The 16,349-nt window shown below is 55.5% G+C and overlaps 1 protein-coding gene and 1 long non-coding RNA gene across 4 annotated transcripts; one reads left to right on the forward strand and one right to left on the reverse strand.

Annotated features, from left to right (window-relative positions):
- Positions 1 to 319: 319 nt before the first annotated feature.
- Rnh1 (ribonuclease/angiogenin inhibitor 1) lies at positions 320 to 10,859 on the reverse strand. Of its 3 annotated transcripts, none has more exons than XM_026379344.2 (10): positions 10,684 to 10,859; positions 6,568 to 6,671; positions 4,369 to 4,539; positions 3,880 to 4,050; positions 3,173 to 3,343; positions 2,918 to 3,088; positions 2,644 to 2,814; positions 2,173 to 2,343; positions 676 to 846; positions 320 to 575 (listed from the first exon to the last, which is right to left on the reverse strand). In XM_026379344.2, the coding sequence occupies exons 2-10, from the start codon at positions 6,651 to 6,653 to the stop codon at positions 488 to 490; spliced, it is 1,371 nt and encodes a 456-aa protein (XP_026235129.2). In that variant the 5' UTR covers positions 6,654 to 6,671; positions 10,684 to 10,859; the 3' UTR covers positions 320 to 487. The 3 variants fall into 3 exon arrangements, with proteins under 3 accessions (XP_026235129.2, XP_026235128.2, XP_026235127.2); XM_026379343.2 differs by lacking the exon at positions 10,684 to 10,859 and adding an exon at positions 10,170 to 10,380; XM_026379342.2 differs by lacking the exon at positions 10,684 to 10,859 and adding an exon at positions 10,153 to 10,244.
- Positions 10,773 to 12,249, forward strand: LOC113175160 (uncharacterized). The gene is made up of 2 exons (XR_003299931.2): positions 10,773 to 11,382; positions 11,775 to 12,249. It is a non-coding gene; the product is annotated as an uncharacterized LOC113175160 (long non-coding RNA).
- Positions 12,250 to 16,349: the final 4,100 nt, after the last annotated feature.

Raw genomic sequence — 16,349 nt, forward strand, 5'->3', positions numbered from 1 at the left:
TTTCTCTTGGGACTTATTTCCTTCTTTCTTCGGTAACACTAGAGATCAAACCCAAGGTCTGACCCCTGCAGGGCTTTGCTCTTCCACTGAGCACTCCTAGCCCCCCTGGGATCTCAACAGTGCCCGTGCCAGATGCCCTCAGTGTGGGCAGGACTCGGGCTTCTTGTTGACAACAGACACGGTGAGGCAAGGGTGAGGGGCCTGGCCTGGCCTGGCTACCTAGCCCGTGGGGTCCTTTGGCAGCCTGTGCCCTGCTCAGGGCACTGTGTGTGAACAGGGCATTCTCAGCAGCTGCAAGCCACAAGGAAGGACAAGGATCCTCCTGCCAACAAGTGCTTTAATAACTATGCAGGGTCTCAAGCTCTCTTGCTGAAGTAGTGGGTTAGGGCATTTCTTCCCAGTCAAAGCCGGGACACCAGGAGTAAGAGCCACAGCATGGACTGAGGATGCGGTGTCCAGGTAGATTTCAGAAACCGCAAGCAGGAACTCAGGAGATGACCCTCAGGGACGGCTTGTGTTCCTCCAGGGTCCGCAGCTGCTCTTCCATCTCCTCAGTCCAGTAGATGTCATACAGGCTGCACGTGGGCAGAAAGGAGGGAGTGAGCCAGAGCACCCACCGCCCGGCCTTCCCCCGCTGCTCCTGAGCCCCGGTGCCCCTAGCACTTGGCCACTTACACCAGCTGTTCCAAGACACAGCCAGGCTGCCGGAGACTCTCCACTAGCCGCTGTATGCCAGGGTCCCCCACGCAGTTGTTGCTCAGGTCCAGCTCCCGCAGGCTGCGGTTGACAAGCAGAGCCGTAGCAAGGGTGTCACAGCCACTGTCGGTCACGTTGCACTCGCCCAGCCTGAGCAGGGGCACAGGCAGCGTTCAGGACAGGCATGCCCAGTGTGCCATGGCCCACAAGAGGGCACTGGAGGCCCTGGCCCACAGACCAGGACTCTGGGTGAGGTTGTTCCCAAGTCCCAGCCTTGAGCAGGTCCTGGGTAGATGCCCCAATCAAGGATGGAGAGATGCGCATTGGCACCTTGGCATCAGAGCCCACTGGGTCAGAGGAGTCAGTACCAAGGCCAGGGGGCTGCACAGGAGAACGGGACAAGGTGATGGGTGGACAGAGGCTTGTAGGTTCAAAGAAACGGGATGCAGTGGGACAGACCTAGCACCCACCCCAGAAACACGGATGCCCCAGGGAGGGGCCCTGACAAACCTAATCAAATCAAGGAACCAGATGGGACCCCACTTGCCAACAGCCAAGGCAGGCCCATGTCTCCCAGCACAAGACCAAGCTCCTCTCCACCTGGCTCCAGGATGGCATCCCCTGGGCAGGTGACTGAAGGACTGCTGTTCAGGCTGCCCATCCCACCCACCAGCACCCAAGGAGAGCTGCCCACAGGAAGCACAAACAGAAAATCAGCAACAAACAGAAACCTAAAAGCAGAAACCCAAGTCTTTGTAGAGCCACATGCCCACAATCCCAGCCACTCTGGAGGCTGAGGCAGGACAATGGCATGTCCGAGGCCAGACTCCACAACTTAGCAGGTAATACAGAGGGCTGGGGTGTAGCTTAGTTTGTGAGCACCAGGTCCAATCCCTCAGCTAGAAAAAGAGAAAACTCCCAAAATAAGAAAACTAGAAAGAAAATATTACAGGGAATGGGAACATTAGCCCTAGAGACCTAAGGGATGACTGCCAGGCACTCCAAAGAGAAGGAATTAGAGGAGAGAGATCAGCAACACACAGCGCCCCTCCAGGACCAAGGACATCCAACTCCAGAACAGGCTCTGATCTCAAAGCTTGCCGTGAAGAAAAGGCAATCTGCAGGGAAAGTAGGACAGCAGTGCCTGTCCTGAGAGCCAGAGTGACTGAGAAACACGCTGCCTAGAACCTCAGCAGAGTGACCAGAGCAGGGCACATGGGCTCCTCAGGCTGCTTCCACAGGACCCTTTCTTGAGAAGCTGCTGAAATGCGCTCAACCAAATGGAGGGAGCCTGGGAAGATGACCCCAGGGGGTCCTGCAGAGGGTGGACAAGGCTTCCAGCATTACCAGATGGCTGGGCCGGAGCCCCAGGCAGCCATGGGACTCCATGAGCAGGACCTCTGACGGTCAGGATCAGGGGGAGAACCAAGCCAGCCAGAGCTGCACCCACAGCCTGGTGCATGCACTGGCACTCACCAGAGGACCCGCAGCACGGCGCCCGGCTGGCTCAGGCCCTGGCAGAGCTCCTGCACACCTGCATCGCCCAGCTGGTTGCTGCTGATCTGCAGCTCCAGGAGGGACTTGTTCTGGGCCAGCACCGAGCGGAAGTAGGGGCAGCAGGCAGCTGTGAGGCCGCAGGTCTTGACCCTGTGGAAATGGAAGGGACAAGGCCTGGCTGGCTGGGGCTGGCCCAAGGCCACTCTCCAGAGCCCCTTCCCCTGGAATCTCTCCCATGTGCACTCCAGCAGAGATGTCCCCCCAAACACCACCCATTTTCTGGGCGGCTCACCCCCACTCTCCTGCCTGGTCCTCCCAGATGTGTATCCACACCTCGGTCCCAGCACTGTCCCATGCATGTCACCCCACTCCCTGGAGCCACAGGCCTCTCCCCACACCTTGCTCAGCTCAGGCCCCCACTGTCCCGGCCCAGGGCGCGTTCGTGCTCACCACAGCGACTCCAGTTGGCAGCCAGGCTCCAGCAGGCTCTCGCACAGCAGCCGGGCGCCCTCGTCCCCCAGCTGGTTTTCAGCCAGGCTGAGCTCCTTGAGGCTCTGCTTGGCCTTGAGGACACGGCAGAGGTCCTTGCAGCCCTCTGCGGTGATGTCACACTCCCAGAGCCTAGAGGGGCATCCATGCCGTGAAGGACGGATCTCACCCACCAGCTTATGGCCCCAGTGAGCGGCCAACCGCCCCTCAGAGGGAGACGGGGCAGCCTGCTCACCAGAGGGTCCTAAGCCTGCTGCTGGCACGCAGCAGCGCTGGGCACAGTTCTGCGATGCCCTCGTCACCCAGCTTGTTGCAGCCCAGGTCCAGCTCCTGCAGCGAAGCCTTGGAAGCCACAACAGCACTCAGAGCCTTGCAGTTGGCCGCTGTGACACCGCAGTTCTCCAACCTGGGGACAGGGTACATGCCTGAGGGGAGCCCCGAAGTCCGGCCCCACCCAGCCCAAACAAGCTGAGCCCAGCGCCTTGCATACTTGAGCATCTCCAGCTGGCAGGCAGAATCCTTCAGGCCTTGGCAGAGCGTCTGGATGCCAGCCTCCTGCAGGTCATTGTTGCTCACTGTGAGCTCCTTGAAGTCGGGCTTGGCCCTGAGCACCGTGGCCAGAGGTTCACAGCTGGCGGCCGTGAGGTTGCAGTACTCCAGCCTGTACACACGCAGGGTCTCAGTCCACCCTCCTCAGAGCCACGGGCGGCCCAGGGGCAGTGTGTTAGCGAGGCACAAGGGTGCTGGTGTCTTGTCCCCCATCCCCCCCTCAGCCTTCCCCCTTGGCACCGGGCTGGGGTGCTGAGGACTTTTCTCTAGCTGCTGTTCGGGAACAGTGGGTGCCCAGTGCCTCTAGCCTGTGTGCATACCACTCTCCTTTGGGAAAAGTCCTCATGACCACTTCAAACTCAGGGATCTCCCAGGCTCCAGGAAGAAATCATCCCCGATAGGCAGGGCTACCTGCGTGGCCATGGTCACACTGAAGAGGACCTCATCCCCAGACTTGGCAGGAATCTGCCTGCCCCTTTCAAAGAAGAGCCGACATCCGAGAAGAGGGGCACCACAAGCCCCTGGAGCCCAAGTCCTGCCTTGAAGCCTCCTGAGGCCACCACACAGGCGGGGCTCAGCCAGGACAGGCTGCCAGGGCTTGGGACACGCCTGGCTGGGGGTGCAGGGCCAGGCAGGGCACACACTCACTGCAGCTTCTCAAGATGGCACTGGGGGTCCAGGAGTCCTTCACAGAGCAGCCGCAGGCCTGCGTCCCCCAGAGGGTTGTCGTTGAGATGCAGTTCTCGCAGGGTGGACAGGGAGCGCAGCACGCCAGGCAGGACCCCACAGCCAGCCTCCGTCAGGCAGCAGTTCTGGAGGCTGGAATACACCACTGTCAGCGGCCCCCATGAACCCTCAGGCCCCATGCCTGCCAAGTCCCAGCAGCACCTTGAGGGAGGCAGGGCACAGAAGTGCTGCAGGGACCCCCAATACAGGTGTGCCAGACCATCACGGAGGACCTGGGCCTGGCAGGAGCCCAGGGCAACCTGTCCCAGCATCAGGCAGCCATCTCTCTCGTGTGCCTCTGGCTAGAGCTGGGAGTGCTTGTTGGGGCCTCTGGTGGCTCTCCATACCCCACCACCTGGATGCCCACCCCAGGCCCCACCCTACGTGGGCTGAGCTGTGCCCTGGCCTCACCTCAGCTTCTGGATCTTGCAGACGGGGCTCTGCAGGCCCTGGAGAACTAGATGCACCCCGGCGTCACCCAACTCATTGGTGCGCAGGCTGAGCTCTGTCAGGGAAGGGTTGACCCGAAGTGCAGAGCTAATGTCCTGGCACCGCACCTCAGTGAGGCCACAGTCATCCAGCCTGTGAATGGGATCCCTGGGTCACATGGGGTGGAGCCAGCCTCAGGCCCAAAGACCATCTCATGCCACAGGCTGAGAGCTACCAGTGGCCAAGAAGCCAAAAGGTAGTCAAGGCCGGGCGCGGTGGCGCATGCCTGTAATCCCAGTGCTCAGGTAACCGAGGCAAGAGGATCACAAGTTCGAAGCCAGCCTCAGCAACAGCAAAGGCCCTAGGCAACTCAGTGAGACCCTGTCTCCAAATAATACAAAATAGGGCTGGGGATGTGGCTCAGTGGTCGAGTGCTCCTGAGTTCAATCCCCAGCACCAAAAAAAAAAAAAAAAAAAAAGTCACAGCCAGAATGTTTAAACATGAAACAGCCAGGCATGGTGGCACACACTCGTCACCAAAGCCACTCAGAAGGCTAGGTTGGCAGAAGCAAGCTGGAGACTAACCTCAGCAACTTAGCAAGACCTTCTGAAGATAAAATGTAAAGGGGCAGGTAGGAATGTTCACTTAATGCCAGAACACCTCTGGGTTCGATGGAAGGAAGGAAATAAAAAAAAGGGAACCCGAAATAGCAGTGGGCGGGTATGGCTGCACATGCCAGGACCCCAACAACTCGGAGGCTGAGGCAGACAGCAACCAGGCAACTGAGTGAGATATACTGTCTTCAATAACAAGTAAAAAAGGGCCAGACACAGTTGCACACGCCTGTACCCCAGCGGCTCAGGAGGCAGGAGGATCTCTAGTTCAAAGCAGCCTCAGCAAAAGCAAGGCACTAAGCAACTCAGTGAGACTCTGTCTCTAAATAAACTACAACAGAGCTGGGGATGTGGCTCAGTGGTCAAGTGCCCGAGTTCGATCCCCTGAACCAAAAAAATAAAATAAAAATAAAAAGGGCTGGGGGTGCAGATCAATGATGGGAGTACCACTGGGCCCACTCCCCAGTACGAAAAGGAACTAAAAATAGGAATGATCATAGATACTGGGCATGCTGTGGCCCCCACACCTTCTGCAGGGACCAACCCTGGAATCCCCCTCTGGGAGGCCAGAGGGACAGCAAGGCCAACTGAGGGGCTAAGCAAAGCCCATGGCATGGGCACAATGCCAAGACCACCCCAATTTATTCCCCAAAATAACAGCTGGCAGATGTAAGGGCTGCAGCAAGGTAACAGGGCCACCTGTGGACCCGAGAGAAGTGGGTCTGGGCAGAACTCTGCTCTGCGCAACCAGAGGTGACACAATGAGCAGCAGGGCCCACAGCTTTCCTGTGTCTTGCCAATGTGTGACCACCATGAGAAGTTGGTCCACCACGAGAAGCCTACAGACAAGCCAGAGGGTGCCTGCATGACTCTGGGGCTCACAAGGCAGGACACCAGCACAAAGGAGGGTAGGGCCTCAGGAGACAAAGGCATGTGGGATCCTGGGCAACCCAGAGGGAAAAGGATGCAGGTACAAAGCTGGTGCCTGGGCTTGTCCTTGGTGGGACATGCTGGGCAGTGTGACAGTCTCCATGAGACGAGGTCATCGGGGAAGCAGGCAGAAGGCTATCTAAAACCATCTCTGATAACAGCTACAAACGGACCAAGCGGGTGCCTGTCTCAACTGTGAGCCTGAGGCACCTGGGTGAGTGGAAGCTGAGGACAGAGAGTGACAGGGGCAGCACAGCCACCAAGCCTCACTGCGCCTGGCCTGAGGACGGAGAGGGGCCTAGAGCCCAGGTTCCCGGCCGCCTAGTGCATCAGCCACTGCCCCCAACGCACACCGCACCTGCCATCCACTCAAGCCTGTGAGGGTTCCTGTAGAAAAACTTTTTCTTCTTTTTCTTTCTTTGTGGTGCTGGGACAGAACCCACGTGCTAGGCAAGTGCTGTACCACTGAGCTGATGCCCAGGGCTGGAAAACCCACAGGACAGCATTTCACACCTCTCAGAACTATCAAGCACCTTCGCCTCCATGAATAGCAGCCTCCCAAGCACAGCATGCCCAAGTGCATCGCCACCAAGCAGGCGGCTGTCCGTAGCGCCACCCCACCGCGGCTGCCCATACCTGACCACTTGATACTGCTGGATCAGGGGGAGGAGCTCTGTCCACCTGGCATCACTCAGCTGCTCACAGTGGATGTCAAGACTCATGGTGGGCTGCAGTGTCGTCTGGGCAAAAGAAAGAGGAAAGAGAACCCTTCGAAGATTCCCAAGGCCTGGCAGACCAGAGATCCTGTTAGCAGGAAGAGTCCACACAGAACCCTGAAGGTGGACATTTCCAGAAGGGCTCCAGCCTCTCCGGCAGGTGCTTTCTCCGCCTTCTTCCCTCAAAATTTCCACCTGCTCATTCTCCAGGAGCAGATGTGTATCTCTTGGCAAAGGTCACCCCAAGCAGCAGAGCTTGGGGACGCGGCAGTGGGATACAGATGTCAGTTTCTCCTCTCAGCCTACAGCCACAGTTGGCACCTCCTGCTCAGGAGAAGCAGGACAGCAAGTGTGGGCTGGGAAGCCCCTGCCTCTTATTCACCTGAGCAAGGATGGTGGGAGGGGGGTGGAAACCCCAGAAGGGGGCTCAGCTGGCTTCCTGAACTCTCAGAACAGGCAGGGTTGGCAGTGCCACAGGGCACTGCCAAGCTGTCCACAAAGCCAGAGCCCTCCAAGATGCAGGGTCCAGGATGGAAGCTGCCCAAACACAGCAGTGGGTGAAGCCTCCCGAGCAGCCCTAGGACCACAGCTTCCATGACTCCAGGACAGGCCAGGGCACCTCCTCTGCCCCTCCCAGGCCCTGCCCAGGCTGGAACAGAGGCAGGTCACAGCCTGAAAAAACCAGGGTATCACTGACTGAAGGGTGTTCCTGAAGCCTAGAGGACATGGCACCTCAGCACCCACACGTCTGGGGAAGAGGGGGAAGAGGAAGTCGCCCTGTGGACCACACACCCCCTGAGCTCTGCCAAGCAGGCCAGCTGGAGCAGCAGAGGGGTCCTGGAAGAAGCGACTCGTGCTGGGTGGGCTTCCAGTGCAGGCAAGGGTGGGGCAAGGGCTTCTCTTGAGGGGCTCTCTCCCCAAGAGGCAGAGCCTAGCGCCCTTCCCAAAGGCTGTGACTACAGGATGATGTGGTCTGTAGGGTTCCCGAGTGTCTTCCCCTCTGCCACCAGTGTCTGGCACAACTGGCCTTGTCCTGCCCCTTCCCTGGAGCTGGATCAGGCTGGAGCAAGGAGGAGCACCTTGGAGCCAACTTGGGGGGTTGCCCTTATGGGTCGTGGCACACAGGCCTGCAACAGGGGAAACTGAAGCAAGGGCAGGGGACACCTTGGTCACCCAGCATCTCAATGAGGAGCCCTGACTGAACCCCGCTTGCTGCTCAGAGCACATGAGCAAAACCGGTCCTGCCTGGGTCCCCTAGGAAGCCCAGGGTATGTCACCAAACCTCCTGGTAGAGTACTACCATTCAAAGGTCCTGGGTTCCATCCTCAGCATGGGAAAGGGCTGGGATGCAAACACAGACCCAATCTAAGTCTCTTAATAATTTTGTAACATACTCCCAAACTCTTGCCAGTTAAAACAGTTCTGACTGGCCTGGGGAGAGCCACAAGGGTACACTGGCTTGGCTTTTACTTTTTGGGGGGTACTGGATATTGAACCCAGGGGCCTTTTACCACTCACCTACATTCCCAGTTCAGAGCATCTTGCTAAATTGCTGAGGATCTCAGTCTCCTGAGTTGCTGGGATTACAGGCCTGTACCACAGTGCCCAGCGAGGTACAGTTTTTTAAACATGCAAAACACTTGTGATGTTTGAAAAAACTCATGTGGGCATGAACAGCTTAGGGAAGCAGGCCCTCTCCTCAGATGCCTGCACACTTGTTAGAAAGCACAGGCATTCATCCATCCAACTTTTCACTGAGCATCTACAGTGTGGAAGGCACTGTTCCAGGTCTCTCAGTCCTCAAGGAGTTTAATAAGGCAATCTGGTACCACGAAAAGGCCAGGGAAGGCTTCCAGGCCAGCCCAGGCAGGTCTGAAAGAAGGAGCGAGCTGACAAGGGAGCTGATGGAGAAGCGGTGGACTGGAGTTCTGTTTCAGTCATTAGGCTCCATGCTCACTGCAGATCTCAACTAACTTTATGGTTCCAGGGCAGCACAGAGTCCCAGGAATCAGGAGCCAGGAACTAACCAGAGGACTGGGAGGGCCAGTTCTTTGGGGTTATAAGGTGAAAAGCTACTCAACTGGGGAGAAAATTTTTTGGCTAGGCCAGCCAACACATGTTGCTATAGTTCTCTGGGTGTCCAGAAACAAGGCCCACCAACTGGGTTCCAGGCAAAGCAGGAGGCTGGGCAGAGAGCACACACACCCTTCCAGGATCCCCCCAGAGAGCAGGCCCAGGGTGTGTCCAGCACCTGCCAGGTGCTCAGGACCATCAGTGAAGACAGGGAGCACCTCTCCCCCTTGATGCAGGAAAACAAGGTACTGCTGGCTTCTAGCAGGGGCTTCTGTAGCCTGAGAGTGAGGAAATGGGCGAGTGGAGGACTCAGTGAGCCTCTGGGCGCACTGTGTCCAACCAACTTCTGGTTTTTTGTGTGTGGGACAGGACTGGGGACTGAACCACCTAGCCACATGAAGCCCTTTTTATTTTGAGAGAGGCTCTTGCTAAACTGTCTAGGCTGGCCTTGAACTTGTGATCCTCCTGCCTCAGTATCCAGAGATGCTGGGGTTAAAGAGGTGCAGCAATTTTAAGGCTGATGTTGAGAGGGGGATATTGCCTTGATTTATCTGAGTGGCCCAGAGTGATCACAAGGGCACTACAAACTGGGGTTTAAAACTGGAGGGAGGCAGATTCTTAAGACACTGATTAAGGCCAACAAACTGATTCTCCTTTGAAGCTTACACAAGGAATCAGAACATCTCCCCCCGCATACACACACACCTTGATTTTAAGCCCCTAGTACATTCTGAACTTCTGACCTCCAGAACTATAAAGTAACAAATATGTGGCAACTTTATCATAGCAGCTAGGAAACTAACACTTGTTGCAATTTCTACAATAATCTCTACTCAGAAGTGGTGGCCACAGACCTGTAATCCCAGGGGCTCGGGAGGCTAAGGCAGGAGGATAGTTAATTCAAAGCCAGCCTCAGCAACTCAAGGACATCCTGTCTCTAAATAAAATACAAAAACGGGCTGGGGGTTGTGGCTCAGTGGTAAGCACCCCTGGGCTCCATCCTGGGTACAAAAAAAAAAGTGAAAAACGTTATGTACTGTCCAGCATTGTGATGCATGCCTATAATCCCAGCGACTTGGGAGGCTGAGGCAGGAGGATTACAAGTTCGAGGCCAGCCTCAGCAACTGTCTCAAAATAAAAAATAAAAAGGGTTGGGGATGTAGCTCAGATGTAAGCGCTCCTGGGTTAAATTCACAGCACCAAAAAATAAAAAGTACTTCCAATGGCCGCATTATGTGCAATTAGTCTGTTTGTATCCAACTGATTCAACCGAACTGTACAGGTGGTCACGTTATCTGGAGATTTCCAAGCTTTCTAGCCCCACCAGCTGTCGCGGCCCAGACGCGGACACCTGCTGGCACAAAGTGCCTGGGGCCTCAGCTTCTTTCAGGCCACAGCCTCCCCGCGGCCCCAAGAGGGCGGTCTCGGTTACCTGCCTCTCCTCCGCACCTGAGCTGCCCCCCGAGTCCCCACCGTGCGAGGCGGCGCCACCCGAGCCCCGTCACGACCCTGCAGTTCTCGGGGAGCGAGAAACCAGAAATGCCGCTTCTTTCGAGAGAATAAAATCACGGGTCGCTCAACGGAGGGGAGACGGACAGGCGGCGCCAGGCCTGCGGGCGTGGCTGGGAGACACCAACCGTCACGAGGTCCCCACCGCCAAGAGGCGCACCACGCAGGCGCGCCCGCCACCCCGCCCGGGCTCCCAGCGTGCCCCGCGGTACGCACCGGCGCGACCAGCTCCTGGGGCGCGCCGGAAACCGCCGGAAACCGCCGGAAACCGTCGCCCGGCCCCTCCTCCCCGCCGCTCCGCCCGGGGAGTGCGAGTCGCGCCGGGTCGCTAGGACCGCAGTGGCGCCCGGCGCGCATCCACAGGGCGCCCGACTGAGGCCGGCGCGGGGAAGGGCCGCCTGAGCTAGCCGGGCGTCACACTGGCCTCGGGGTGACGCAGCGCGTGGGGACTGACCTGGAGACGACCGCGGGCTGCCGGGGCTGAGAGCGACACCGCCGACTCTGACTGGAGCAGGCGGGACGGCCGACTGGGGCGAGGTCTCCCGGGGACCGCGCAGCTGGCTGGAGGGGCGGAGCCGAGCCTCGGGGGCAGGGCCGAGCCGCTCAGGGCGGCGGCCGGCCTCGCGGTAGAAGTGGGCCAAGCCTAGGGGGCGGGGCCAAGACTAGGGGCGGGGCCAGGTCTAGGGGCGGGGCCGAGCCTAGGGGCGGGGCCTCGGCCGGCGGTTCGCGTTCTGGGTAGCCGCCGGGCGCTGCACCGAAGGAAGTGCCGAGGAGGCCGGGGAGAGTGGAACCGAGGGAGATGTGGCCGGCGCTGTTTGGCTGTGTCGTGTGGGGGATTTCCGCATTCACCTGGGACCCCGGACGGATGCCGCAGGCGCGACTGCTGGGCCCGCCTCCACCAGAATTACTTTCCGGAAAACTGCCCGGAGGTCCTGGTTCCCCCGGCTCGGTGGCGGGGTGGCGCCGCCTGTCGTCACGTCGGCTGGGGAGGGCCAGCTCCGCCACGCAGCCAGATCCCGCCCGTCTCAGAAAAAAGTCCGGGCTGGGGCCCGGCGCGGTGGCCACGCCTGCCATCCCCGCAGCTTGGGAGGCCGAGACCGGAGGATCGCACGTTCAAAGCCAGCCTCAGCAATGGAGGGCACGAAGCAACTGAGTGAGGCCCGGTTTCTAAATAAAATGCAAAAATAGGGCTGGGGATGTGGCTCAGTGGTCGAGGGCTCCCGAGTTCAATCCCTGGTACCAAAAAAAAAAAAAAAAAAAGTTAGGACTTGGGATGAAGCTCTGCGGTAGAGCACCCCGGGATTCCACCCTCGGTCCCTAAAGTTAGTGAATACCGCCCTAGGTGATGTCAGAGTCTCCGGTGGGTTGGTGGGGATTCTCATAATGGGAAGAAGCCATTTCAAATGTCGCCCAGAAGCTGTCTAGCTTCTTTTGGTGACACCCATGGGGACAGGAAGGACCTGCTGAGAAGTCCAGCAGTAGGGAGAGTCGCTAAAGCCACAGGGGCCACTGGGGGTTCCTGACAAGTTCGTTCTTTAATCTCAGCTGACCCGTTCATCCGTGTGGAATTCGGAAGACACAGAAGCAGTTCCACCTCCCCTCCTCCATCCCCCAGAGGGGACCACTCTTGCCCCTTCTGGTGGGTCCTGGCTGAGCCAAGCACTTAGTCTTCCTGATCCAGCCTTGACAGCGGAGCAGTTTTAATTCCTCATCCCTGCCTCTTCCCGTCTAGCCCCTCTCTCCTGCCCGCTGTTGGGACCTTGGAACCGCGGCCATTATTGGGTGTTGGCTGAGGCAGCCTCAGGGGTCAGCATTTCCATATGCGTGACCTGGCTGGACTGGCGGGCGCTGTCTTTTGACTTTAGTCCCAACTAATGGTTTAATCTGAAATCTGCCTAGGCCCCTTAGTGACAGTGCCGGAACTGCTCCTTATTGGTTTTTGCTACTGTCTCTTCTTACTCCTTCTATCACTACGTAACCTTGTCCCTGACACAATAAAGTTGAGATTGTTGCACCTTCATGGTTGACTCATCTCCCGACTCAGTGTGATTGTGGGCCAGGTTGGGTGGCAGGCGAGGTCGCGATACTTACCCTCTCGCTCAGCCCTGGAGACACTAGCTGGTCTAATGTGCTTCACCAGCTCTGTCAGAGGGCGGTCCCGACAGCTGGTGCCTCGGAGATGAGAGGCTGGTCTCCTGCGTACCATTGTCGCAGGGGGGGAGGGGGCGACACCCCCAGCCCCTCAAGATACATGTTTCTTGAAATAGAGAGCTTTGAGATGGTTTTGCTATGGCATCCCTTCGTGTTATTGGAAGGGGACAAATAGATGAGGATGGTGGACACACGAAGTTAAGAGAATAATTCTATAAAATTAGTCCATATACTGAACCCCACAGGCTTTCTTTGCCAAAAAGCAATCGTCCTGCAGCCAGTCTGTCCTGAGTAGACAGGATATGTCACATTCCTTAGCAAGCTGAGGCAGGGGCAAAGGTCGGGCAGTCTGCATAGATGATGAATGAGGGGACAGAGAGGATGAGACTGGTTATCACACTGCTAACCTCTCAATAGCTCCTGGCTATTAACTCCATCCTCCCAGTTCCCAGGCACAGAGTCAGAGAAGAAAGAGAAGGCAATGACTAAAAGAGGGGTTCTGGGGTCTATAAAAAAGCAAGACCATCCCCTCCTGTGGACTCCCAGCTCTGGGGCCCTTCTTTCCACAGAAGTCTGTCTCCATCACTTTCTTAAATAAACCATACTTGCTAGCTTGCCTGCGTTCCTCAGGTGTTTATCTTCAACACCAAGAACAAGGACCTGTTCCTTAGCTCCGGGACCAGTATTATTATGGTGTCTGCCTAGGGGTAACAGGGAATAGAGTTAGGGCTAAGGGCAGAAACCCCTCTAAGTGTTCATGAGACACCAAAGGAGGTGAGGCTCCAGGCAGAGTGGGCCAGAGGCTGCTGAGTGTGGGGATCCTTTTCCTGTCCTACTTTTGTCATTGCTTCTTTAAAAATACCTGTGAGTTGAAGGGAATGCATACAGAAGGGTGCACAAAGCTGGGGATTTTGCAGGTGGGAGTGGAGCTACAGTTCCCAGTGGCCTGCTGGGCTGGGCTAGGAGACAGGAAATGCCCCAGGGGAAAAAGGAATTTTGACAGACTGAAAATCGCCACTGACATTGCAACAGCTTGTGGAGCTGGAAAAACTGTGCTGTCAAGGTTTGCTTGCTTTTTAATTTATGGCATCAACTAAGCCAGAGGAAAGTGAGGAGAGGTTCTGGAAGTTCCGTTGTGAGGTCTAGTAATGAGCAGTGGAATGCAAGCCAGTAACGTGGCAGAGTCACAGGATTCTTTAAATTAGTTTTAAGGCAAATGAGAAATCAAATAACTTGTAGAAAAATAACACATGTATTAACCCTGAGAATAAGCAAGTGGAAATAAAGGGAGTCAATTAAGAAATATGCCATGGAAAAAAGATAAGTAAAGCTAATTCCTGGCAGGGTCTACTGAGGTCATTGTACAGTTAGGACTTATGGCCTCAGGTTGGTTGGTGGGTTGGTTTGGTTTGGTACCAGGGATTGAACCAAGGGGCGTTTCCCACTGAGCCACTTCCAGCCCTTTTTATTTTTTGAGATAGTGTCTCACTAAGTTCCTTGGGACGTCACTAAATTGCTGAGGCTGGCCTCAACTTGTGATCCTTCCGCCTCAGTCTTCTGAGTCTCTGGTATTACAGGGGTATGCCACCACAACCAGCAGCCATAGTGCAGGTGCACTAAGTGTGCCCAGACATTGACCCCAGAGCCCAGATTAACACAAGATTGACTTGTAGATGAAACCCCCTGAATAGAATGGCTGCCATGACAGTTCCAGACAAAATAAGGTCAGAAACTCCCCTCCTGAAGCAGCAGATAAGCATCTGCTTGGTAAAGACGACTGCAGTTCTCCTGGCAAAGGTGGAACAGCATCGGTCTGGAAGCCGCACTTCTCCTTGGTTGTCCTCTGATGGGTCCCTCCCCCTCCCCCAGAGTGCTCCCTAGCTGCTCTGCACTTAGGCAGAGTCCTCCTGCTTGGCTTCTCCCATGGGAACCCAAGAACTGGGGTTGGGAGCTTCAGTTCCCTTCTCCCATGTTACATGGTGGTCTGAACCTCCTCGCACTCTGTCCCACTCCCAGTGCAGCAAAACCCAGGCCAGTGACACCCAAATAGCTCACTTCCAAGCAGGTTGGGCGTGGCTGGGGTTGTGGCTCAGTGGTAGAGTGCATGACTAGCATGCACAAGGCCGTGGGTTCGGTCTTCAGCACCACATAGAAATAAATAAAACAAACGTGTTATTTTTCTACAACTATTTAAAAAAAATGTTAAAAAAGAAGGCTGGAAGTAGTTTCCTTAACATTTTCTTTTTTTTTTTTATAGAGGGGGGAGAGAGAGAGAGAGAGAGAATTTTTAATATTTATTTTTTAGTTATCGGCGGACACAACATCTTTGTTTGTATGTGGTGCTGAGGATCGAACCCGGGCCGCGCACATGCCAGGCGAGCGTGCTACCGCTTGAGCCACATCCCCAGCCCCTTAACATTTTCATTCTATTTTACAAGTATTACAAATTCAAACTAGAACAATTGAAAATACGGGAAAGCCAAACAGTAATATCAAAACAAGCTGTGATTCTACACCCTATGGGGAAACCTCACTGGCATCTTGCTGTTGCTAACATTCTTTCCAGACCAGGGCTGTCCAGTAGAAATGCAGTGTGGGCCGAGTATGTGATGTGATAGTGTCCAATAAGAAAATGTATGATGAATTTTTTAAAAGAAACAAATGAAATTAATTTCAATGGTATATTTTAAGCCAGTATGTCCAAAATATTATTTGAACATACAATCAGAATTTCTTGGATTATTAACCAGACATTTCCTATGTCTATTTTTATTCTAAGTCCTCGGTGGGTATTCAGACCAGCTGTTTCCAGTGCCCAAAGTCACATGGCTGCCTTGTGGGAACCTCGCAGCTGTGGGCTTTTCCTGGCATGTGTGTACACATTGGAAATCATTATTTTAACTTAGTGAATCTATTCTCATGATTTGGGGGAAATATGCATTCGTGAGCAGAGATGAAGGTAGGCTCCAGGAGAAAAATTGAACAGGCCTCTGCTGCAGGGATGAGAGAGCCTGGACCAGGATGGCCTGGGGCAGGCCTCTCTGGCGCCCTCTGCTGGACGCGGGCCGCACGCGAGGGGGACGCTTTCAGAACCGGAGGAGAGCGGTCCTGGGCACAGAGGGGCGGTCCCTCCCTGCGCATCTCCAGGACAGACAATACATCCCTCTCACTGAAACCCTTTTATAGCATTTTGCCACAGAAGAATGATACGCTCCAGAAGAAATGTCAGAAAACACTAGTACAAGAAAGGAAGACGCCACCCTCACCCTATTACAGTTCATGTTCCTGAGATTTTGGTATATGGGCAGATGCACGTGAGTTTCATTACTGAACATTCAAACATACAAGAATTAAAAAAAAATAACTAGCGCCATGACTAATCCCCTACCTTAAAAGCATGTCCAAAGCCCTCGCAGGCCCTCTCCCCTACTGGGTAGTCCTCCCTCAGAAGTGGGCCCTGACCTGTATTAATGGCCCTCACTCTTATACATCCTCTAAGACTCTATTGTGTATATGAGCATTCCCAAATCAGACCAGTCCTACCAGTGGCCATTCTACCACTGACCCTCACCCCCAGCCCTTTTTATTTTTTGAGACAGGGTCTCATAATTTGCTGAGGCTGGCCTGGAACGAAGGGAGCACAGGCCTGGTCACCACACAGGCCGCACAGTTTATAAGTGGTGAACTGAGCGTGTCCTCCTGCTGGTTGTTTCTTCTGGTCAACAAAGTTCGGGGCACGATTTGTCCATGTGGATAAAATGTCATTTATTCATTTGAACACTGTGCTCAGTCGTGTGAACAGCCAACACTGATTCATGCTCCCCGTGTCTGATTTTTTTTTTCTACTTACTGCAAATAGCACTGCTGCAGATAGATACACTGTTTCTCTGTACCTGGACAGAAGGGAAAGGCCTTGCTGGGTCATGGCATGAGCACCTTCATCCAGTCACTTCCCAAATGGTGTGAGGA

This window comes from Urocitellus parryii, chromosome 4, assembly GCF_045843805.1.
Source record: "Urocitellus parryii isolate mUroPar1 chromosome 4, mUroPar1.hap1, whole genome shotgun sequence".
Lineage (NCBI taxonomy): Eukaryota > Metazoa > Chordata > Mammalia > Rodentia > Sciuridae > Urocitellus > Urocitellus parryii.